The sequence below is a fragment of the Fukomys damarensis genome, unplaced genomic scaffold (genome assembly GCF_012274545.1).
Source record: "Fukomys damarensis isolate Sample0158 unplaced genomic scaffold, DMR_v1.0_HiC HiC_scaffold_38, whole genome shotgun sequence".
Classification (NCBI taxonomy): Eukaryota; Metazoa; Chordata; class Mammalia; order Rodentia; family Bathyergidae; genus Fukomys; species Fukomys damarensis.
Window position 1 is genome coordinate 28,960,128 of NW_022900950.1, and position 9,271 is coordinate 28,969,398.

A 9,271-nucleotide genomic window follows, 5' to 3' on the forward strand; every position below is an offset into this window, starting at 1 on the left:
TATGTATATATATATTACTTACTGATCCTTTGGTTATATATGACAGCAAAGAAAAGATTATAGGAATGTCTTAAGATGGAGAGAGAACTTAAGACACACACACACACACAATAATACATGAAGATGGATCAATCTGACATGAAAACTTAAAACATCTACATAAAACATACCATAAGTAAAGTAGAAAAGAGAAGAACATGCTGGACAAAGCTATGTGCAATATGCATAACTGTCAGAGAATTACTGTATGGTATATACAGAAACCCTACAGATCAACAACAAAGAGTTAAATAAGCTAAAAGGAAAATAAACACAAGTGTGAATTCTATTCATAGAAAAGGAAAGCCAACAAATATGAAAAATCATTCAACCTCATTTGTTATCAAAGAAATCTAAAACTGAAAACAATTTAAATACAGAAAATTAAACTAATTTAATATTCCAAATATATTACAATAGGTACTTCAGAATACTTACAGATTCTATGTCTTTAATGTCTTCCTCTAACTGTTTATTTTGCTCGTTCATATGCATAACTATATTGAAAACAGACTGCCTAGGATGCAACGTTCGATCAAACTGGTGGTACATGTTTCTCCAAAACCTTTATGACAAAATAAAAGCTTTTACCAAAACAGACAGAAACAATAAGCTCTAGTGTTCTATAGTACAGTGGGAGACTGCGATTTACAAAACTTTTCACATATTTTATTAATCACTAGAGGAGAGATGCTCAAAGGTTTTAAACACATAGTGATAAGGAGATGGAAACATTACTGATTTAATCATACTATATATAGGTACTGAAATGTCACGTTGTATCTCATAAATATATACAATTATGTGTTAGTAAAACATTTTTTAAAATTTGGAGACAAACATTAGCTACTCTGATTTTAATATCATACGATCTATGTATTGAATGTATTGAATTATCATGCTGTCTCCCCATAAATATATAAAATTAAAGTAATAAGGGATTTTTTGGGGGGGCTTTTCTTGCTTTTTTTTTCCTGCAGTACTAGAGACTGAATCCAGGGCCTGTGCACTGAGCTACATTCCTATTCCCACCCCTTTTTAAAATTTTGAGACAGGGTTTCACTAAGTTGCTAAGTGGTCCAGGCTGGGCTCAAACTTGCAGTCCTCCTGCCTCAGACTCACAGTGCTAGGATTACAGGCGTGCACCACAACATCCAGCTAATAATTGTATTTGAGAAAACAAAAATATAAACATTTTAGCAATACCAACTTACTTAAAATTGAAAGATACTGTATTTGGATCCAAAACTGTAAACCTCTGAGATTTGGAATTGTATAGAGGATTTAAGTATTTCTTTTGGTCATCCAAAAGAAATGGCCACAGGGAGTAGGTCTTCTCCTTCAACCTTAACATAATGAGAAAAACACAAAGATCTTTCATGGAGCTGCAATTACTACTAATTTTCATAAATCACGCGATGGTCTACAAAGTAGATTAGGTTTTAGTTTTTCTTCATTTGTAGTCTAACCTCTTGTCTTTGTATTCTGTTTTCTCATTTTTAATTCATAAGCATGTAATAAAGTCATGTCTCTTGAACACAACATAGGTATGTCATTTTTCTTACACCTATACACTTAAGGAATTCCTCTCAATTCACATGATTTTAAAAATGTGGTCTCTATTTCAAATTACCAGACATTTAAATACAGAGCCACATATGAACGTAGCTCTGTTTGGCCTTAATCTCTTAACCTCGGATCTGGGTTATGGTGGCAAGTATCACAGGCAGGACCATATTTACAAATCAATTAGAAAAAACTGGAAAATTTAGAGGAAAATAGGCCAAAAAAAAAAAAAATCAGGCATTATGCAAGAGGTGTACATGTCCGTTAATCAGCAAGTCTAAGAGCTGGTGGGAACAGGCAGAAGGGTGGTGGAGGGTACATCCCACACAGACAATGCAGACCAGAAATTAGGGAACAGTAGACAGTCTCAATTTTCCATGACTGCAGAGGTGTGTCCTTAAGAGAAAGACTAGTAGGAAATACCCACTCCCATTTTTGAGGACTTCTGGCACTAAATTAAAAAAAAAAAGTTCTTCCTAAAATGGTTCCAAGAAACTCCAAGAAAAGTTGCCTGCACCGAATCATGATAAACAATTGTGAATGACTGTAGCACAAAACTAAAAGCTTGGCATCTTTTGATTTGTTCATCTCTGCCACACTCTGCTCATTTTAGTTTCTTTAGAGTTTCCCAGGTGCTCTCAGTTCTGCCACTGAATCTATCATGAGTGTGCGTGCATGACTGTCTCCAGACTACTATGAAATTTAGCTTCTCTACTATATCATTTGGATGGTCAAGAATCTTAAACTGCTCTTTATTGCTACTGCAAGAAAGCTAAATTCAGAAGCCAAACCAAAAATGCACACAGCACCTTTCAGTCTTACCCCAGATATCTTCTGCTTCAAAATATAGCTAAACACTCCTACTCCCAGAGACTGGTTAAGAAAGAGTAGGTGAGTTAGGGTCTCACATGCAATCACACTGCAGCCAACACAGGTACACTTATTTTCCCCAAAGAACAGTCTGTTTAGGAATATGAGAAGAGATATAAGGTTCCCTCTCACCTTAAAATAAACCAAGAGTTTTAAATCTTTTATCACACTTTAAAACTAATGATCAGTTGATCGATACTTACTTCAAGAACCTGTACTCTAAAAATATGGAAAACAGAAGAAATGGACAGATTCCAAGATACATATGAATTACCAAAGTTGAATGAGGAAGATATAAAAATTCTACACACCCCAATTACAATCAGTGAAATTGAAAACATAATTAAAAATTTACCAACAAAGAAAAGCCTAGGTCCTGATGGCTTCACTGTTGAGGTCTACAAGACATTTAGAGAAGAACTATTGCCACTACTCTTTAAACTTTTCTTTTAACTTTTCAAAGAAATTGAAAGGGAAACAATACTTCCAAATTCATTCCTGGAAGCAAGTGCTACTTTCATTCCCAAACCAGAGAAAGACCAAAAAAAAAAAAAAAGGACAACTACAGACCAACCTCCCTAATGAACATACATACAAAAATCCTCAATAAAATACTGGCAAACAGAATATAGAGGGTTATCACGAAGATCACACACCCTGACCAAGTTGGATTCATCCCAGGGATGCAAGGAGGGTTCAACATACATAAATTAATAAATGTAATACACTATATTAACAGAATCAAGGACAAAAACCATATGACCATCTTGATAGATGTAGAAAAAGTATTCAACAAAATTTGAATCCCATTCATGATAAAAAACCCTATAGAAAATTGGAACAGATGGTCTTTATATCAACCCGATAAAGGCTATCTATGAAAAACCCGAGAGCGAACATCATACTAAATGGTCAAAAACTGAAAACCATGCTAAAATCAGGAACAAGACAAGGATGTCCACTATCACCACTCCTTTTCAATATAGTTCTGGAGATATTAGCCACGGCAATTAGACAAGAGAAAAAAATAAAAGGAAAAAAGATAGGAAAAGAAGTTAAACTGTCATTATTTGCTGATGATATGATACTCAACTGCCAAAAGATTTCAGACTTAATTGACAGACTCAGTAAAGTAGTTGGATACAAGGTCAACATTAAAAAATCAATAGCCTTCTTGTACACAAATAACAGACTCACTGAGAGAGAAATCAGGGAAATAAGTCCTCTCACAATAGCATCCAAAAAAATGAAGTATCTAGGAATCCATCTAACAAAGGAAGCAAAAGACCTCTACATTGAGAACTACAGCACTGTGAAAAAAAGAGATTGAAGAGAATATAAGAAAATGGAAAGATATTCCCTGCTCCTGGGTAGGAAGAACCAATATAGTGAAAATGGACATACTTCCAAGACTTCTATATAGATTCAGTGTTATCCCGATTGAAACCCCAAAAGTATATTTCACACAAATAGAGAAAACAATACAAAAAAATTCATTAGTACCAGAAGAGACCTAGAGAAACAAAAGCCATTCTAGGCAACAGGGACATGACAGCAGGTATCATAATCCCCAACTTGAAACTATACTACAAAGCTACTGTGATAAAAACAGCATGGTACTGGATCAGTGGAATAGATTACAAGATACAAACACACCTCCAGACATCAGCTGCCTCATCTTTGATGAAGGAGACAACCATCCTCACTGGATATTACAGAGAAAAATACCATCTGTAATAAATGGTGCTGGAAAAACTGGATTTCAACCTGCCAAAGATTAAGACTAGACCCCTATCTTTCACCATGCACTAAACTAAAACTGAAGTGGATTAAAGATCTAAATATTAAAACAGAAACACTAAACTTGCTGGAAAATAAGTTAGGTAGAACTCTTGAAGACATTGGCATAGGAAAATACTTCATAAACAAAACCTCAATAGCACAGGAACTAGCACAAAGAATCAACAACTGTGATCTCACCTTATTAAAAAGCTCCTGCCCTGCAAGAGAAATCACCAACAGAGCTAAGAGACAACCTACAAGGTGGGAAAATTTTATTACCAGCTGTTCCTCAGACAAAGGTCTACTATCTACAATATATAAAGAACTAAAAATTCAGACTCCCCCAATGTAAAGACCCAATTAAAAAAATGGGCATCTGAAATGAAGATATTTCTCAGACAAAGGAGCAGCAAAGAAACATGAAAAAATGTTCAACATCATTGGTCATTTGAGAGATGTATACAAAAACAACACTGAGATTCCACCTCACCCCAGAAGGAATGGCTATCATGATATTAACCAATAACAAATACTGGTGGGTTGTGAGGAGAAAGGAACCCTTCTCCATCGTTGGTGGGAGTGCAGACTGGTGCAAACACTGTGGAAATCTATATGGAAATACCTTTAACAACTAGGATTAGAGGTCCCATTTGACCTAGCCATTCCTCTGAAGGGTATCTTCCCAAAAGATTTTAAAGAATCATACTACAGTGATATATGCACACCCATGTTTGTAGCGGCACAGTGTGTACTAGCTAAAACTTGGAAACAGCCCAATTGCCCATCAGCTTGAGACTGGATAAAAAAGATGTGTTTTGTTTTGTTTTTTAAATAAAATGGAGCACTACTGAAGCACAAAGAATGAGAAAGTTTCTAGGGTGCTGGGTTTCTTGTTCTGGATGCTGGTTTTACAGGTATGTGATAAGATTCATAAAACTGCACATTTATGCTACCTACATTTTTCTGTACACATATTACACCTCAAAATACATTAAAAATGTATTTTTACTTTTTCCCTAAGGAGGGAGGGTATGTTAGAAGGGTACTTAGCTTCAAAAATACAGAAATATGTAAGATCTATAATAAATTTCAGTTCTACTTCATATTGTCAAGACATTTTATTAAGTCAACCATGACTTAATAACCATGACTTCTATAAGGGGGAAGGAAGAGCCCATTTTCATTAAATCATCTTACTTGAGTTCTTCTCTTTCCTTCTGACAATTTCCAAGGAAGTTTCCAAATTGGCATGAATGAATATGTTCATGGATCTGAAGAAGAAATGCTTCGTTGAATTCAAAGGCCTGTGGAAACTGTTCCGTCAAATGCCACACACATTCCAAGAACTGAGTAAACACTGGTGAGACTTCCTTTGTGTCACCATCCAAATGTCCAGACCTAATCCCCCGGAAAACACAAGCTTTTAAAAATGCCCTGAAAAATGTCCACTGTACAAGTAATGCCAAATTTACATATACTTACAAAAACCCTAAAACACTGTTACATTAACAAATGAAAAACAAAACAAAACTTAGCATTTCTTCTTGTTTTATTGCAGCCATGTATGGCTATGAGTTTTGCAATTAAAATTTTAAAGGATCTGTTATTATCTAAATATTACAAACCAGAAAGAGAAATAGCCACAAAAATTACAAAGACATTAGGATCGCAAAGAAATGACAGAAAATTAAATCTCATACACTATATAGTACAAAACCATAGCAAACTCATCTCCCAAGTCATGTGAGTTCATGAAGAATAGAAACATTATGGTACTCTAATTTTATGAAAGTCATAAATGTGTAACTGACACTCACCTCTCTGAAAATTTATGTCCAAACGAGATCCAATCTTTTTCTATTAAAACCTTAATGAAAAAAGGTAAAACCCACTTTTCAACATTTTATTAGAATGGATTCAATTCCATTAGCTTAAGAATAGTATTTATGCTTTTAATGTACTTTTCCCAAATAGAACTCCCCCAGGCACAAAAAAGAATACAGGCAAAAGATAGCCAAAACTTGGGATTAGAGGTGAAGCTTAAAAAGAGCAAAAACATATAAAAAGAAATAGAGGAGTCTCATGTCAAAATGAGTTAGTTGTACTACATGTTAAAGGAAATGTGCATGTTATAAATCAGTCTTGCACTTAAATTTTTTTGTGTACAAATATGACATATAAAATGCTAGGTAAATATAAATTAAAATGCTAACAATAATTAACTCAGAAGACTGAGTGAACATTTTAAACTTTTTGGCTTACGTGTACAATGCTTATGTAAAACTTTTCCAAGAAAAAAGTCAATGATAAAAATACCACTGGCAATGAGTCTATATTGAAATTCAAAGTCGATATTCATCTTCTTGAATGCACTATCTTTATCTTTCCTCACTGTCACAGCTTCTCTACTTATCAACTCCACTGAAATAACCAATTTCCAACGTTTTCAAATCTAAGCAAAATGAATCTTCTTAGTATTTAATATACCTTTAATTTCATTACATGAGCACATTGTTTTCCTAGTGTCAAGATGATCACCTTGAGCTTCTCTGGTTCTAACTTAAATCTCTCTAAGCTGGGCAAAATGCTGTAAATCCTGATGGTAAGGATGCCTATTCTGGTACACACAAAGACTCGCACCCTGGCTTTGCCACTTCTACCGCTGTGTGACCTTGGGTAAATGAACTTCAGGCTGGAACTACAAATTTGATTCTAGGTCCTCCACATTCTTCTACACATTGGTGTCTAAATACTAACTTGAATCTTCTGCAAGAAACTTGTTCCTCTGCTTAGGTCAGTGCCGAGCAGGAAAGCAACACCACCTATCCAAGAAACTAATTTAGAAACCTGGAAATCCTCCTGGAGGAGGACACTCCTCTAGGCCACATCCAATCTGTGACCAATTCTCGCTCATTTTTATTTTTATTAGTATATGTTTGCAGTACATAATTATATATGACATGGAAATTTAATACATGTACATAACTCATCTTATTTTTCATCCCATTCCTCTGCTTTCACTCCCTGCTCCCACCATTTCCTGGTTCCTTTCCTTTCTGCAAAAGATGTACTTCCTTGTTTCCTATTTATTATTTTGCTCTTTAATTTATATTTTGCCAAGCAATCTTTTAAAAAAGTAGCTATTAAAAGTTACTATTCCCTCTTTTTAAAGGTTTTTATGGCTTTCACTGCCCAAGAGAGGGTAGGCCAATTCTAGCCTTTTCTTCCACAGGCCCTTACCCCTCTTCACTCCTCTGCACCGCCCCTCTTTCTCACACTTACTCTGACTCCCATCCTTCACATATCACCTGCAGTCACCTAAAGAGGTTCAATTTATGGTGTTCCTGTTGTTTAGGAAGCACTCAATGTCCCTAGTTATTTATTATTTGATTTTGTTTGAAGGAAAGCCTGGCAAACAAGATAAACAAAATATTCACTGTCATACAATCTCCAGTAAATTGAACATTCAGCTCTCAGCACCACAAAAGGGGAGAACAGGTGTAAATGGAACATTATTTTCTTATTGGCATTATATATATTTGGGGGGAGGGGGGTGTTGAGACATGGTCTATGTAGTTCAGAATGCCCTGGAACTCACTGTGTAGCCCGGTTGGTCTCAAACTCACAGCGATCCTCCTGCCTCAGCCTCCCCAGTTCTGGGATTACAGGTGTGCACCACCACACCCAATGGCATTATATTCTTATAATTTCCTTACCTCTAGCCTGTCCCAGATTCAACATTAGCACAAAATAAAAGTGCTAAAAAGGTACTGGTGATTTTAAGTCTTAAGGTGATACTGTATTTAAAAATCTAAACACAAGGGATGGGGATTTAGCTCAGTGGTTCTGCTGACTGCTTCGCAAGCACAAGGGTCCTGAGTTCAGTCCCCAGTAACAAACAAAAAAAAAACAACAAAAAAAAAAAATCTAAACACAAAATCGTTCTAATATGTCTTCTTTTACTCAGTAAGAGTTAAAATGTAAAATCTGAAAATCAATCTGATCATATGGTAAAAAACAGAAGGCTTTATTTCCATAAAGTGGAAAACATGATCAATTAGAAATGTAATCTTCATAAGGGGCTGAGAATTTAGCATAGTGGTTCCGCCACCTGCCTTGCAAGCTCAAGGACCCAATTTCGATCCCCAGTAACCACCCCCACAAAAAGTCAAATAGAAATGTAATCTTCACATATAAAATACACTTAGCATGTTACACACTTAGTAAATGAATATGTTTTAAATAAAAGTCCCTTCCAGAATGTAACTTTTTTTTAAGTATTTGTGCCTTGTTTTATTGTGTCACTTAGGATATGTAGTGATATTCCTGGCTTCTACCAGCTACATGCCAGCTGCATCACTGTCTCCCAACATTGCAATATCCCCTGGGAGGACAAAATCACTTCTATTTGAGAACCACTTGTTGAACTGAATAAACCCTTACCATGAATCCTTTGACTGTCCTGTAGTATGAATCCAGCAAAAGTGAACCAAGGGAACAAACCTGGGAAGTCCTATCCCACCCATCAGAACAATGTACCAGTACACTTGCACTTTCAACCATTATTGCCTGAAAAGAAAGATCATATACTTAGATTCTGGCAGGACACATTTTCTATAAACCAATCAATCTATTTACTTGAAACCCACAACAACAAGAATTGCACTATAAAGAGCTATACCTGCAATGATTATGCTGCCATTACGTAACTTAAAAGCAACAATTACAGGGCCAGGGATTTATTAGCTCAGTGGTTTCGCCACCTGCCTGAGTTCGATCCCTGGTACCAAAAAAAAAAAAAAAAACCTAGGGCAAACAAACAAAAAACAAAACAAAGTCAAAATTTGTTTCAAAATATTTATGCATTTCTAAGTTTCTACATTAAATCAGTGTCTTTTCTTTAGTGAGATCAGTGTTGTTTTTGTTTTTGTCCGGAAAAGCATAAAAATGGGCCAGTTGCCCCAGAAATTTTTTTGAAATAGATTTTTTTTTTTTTTTTTTTTTTTTTTTGGTT

The 9,271-nt window shown here is 35.3% G+C and overlaps 1 protein-coding gene across 3 annotated transcripts in view; it reads right to left on the reverse strand.

The window, feature by feature from the left end:
- Window positions 1-9,271, reverse strand: part of Mtmr6 (myotubularin related protein 6) — a 49,594-nt gene that overhangs the window by 3,568 nt on the left and 36,755 nt on the right. For all 3 annotated transcript variants that reach the window (XM_010623801.3, XM_010623800.3, XM_010623802.3), the window contains 5 exons: window positions 8,701-8,826; window positions 6,075-6,124; window positions 5,455-5,655; window positions 1,254-1,385; window positions 478-604 (listed from right to left, as the gene is read on the reverse strand). In XM_010623801.3, the coding sequence (XP_010622103.1) occupies window positions 478-604; window positions 1,254-1,385; window positions 5,455-5,655; window positions 6,075-6,124; window positions 8,701-8,826 (636 nt within the window). The remainder of the gene's footprint in view (window positions 1-477; window positions 605-1,253; window positions 1,386-5,454; window positions 5,656-6,074; window positions 6,125-8,700; window positions 8,827-9,271) is intronic.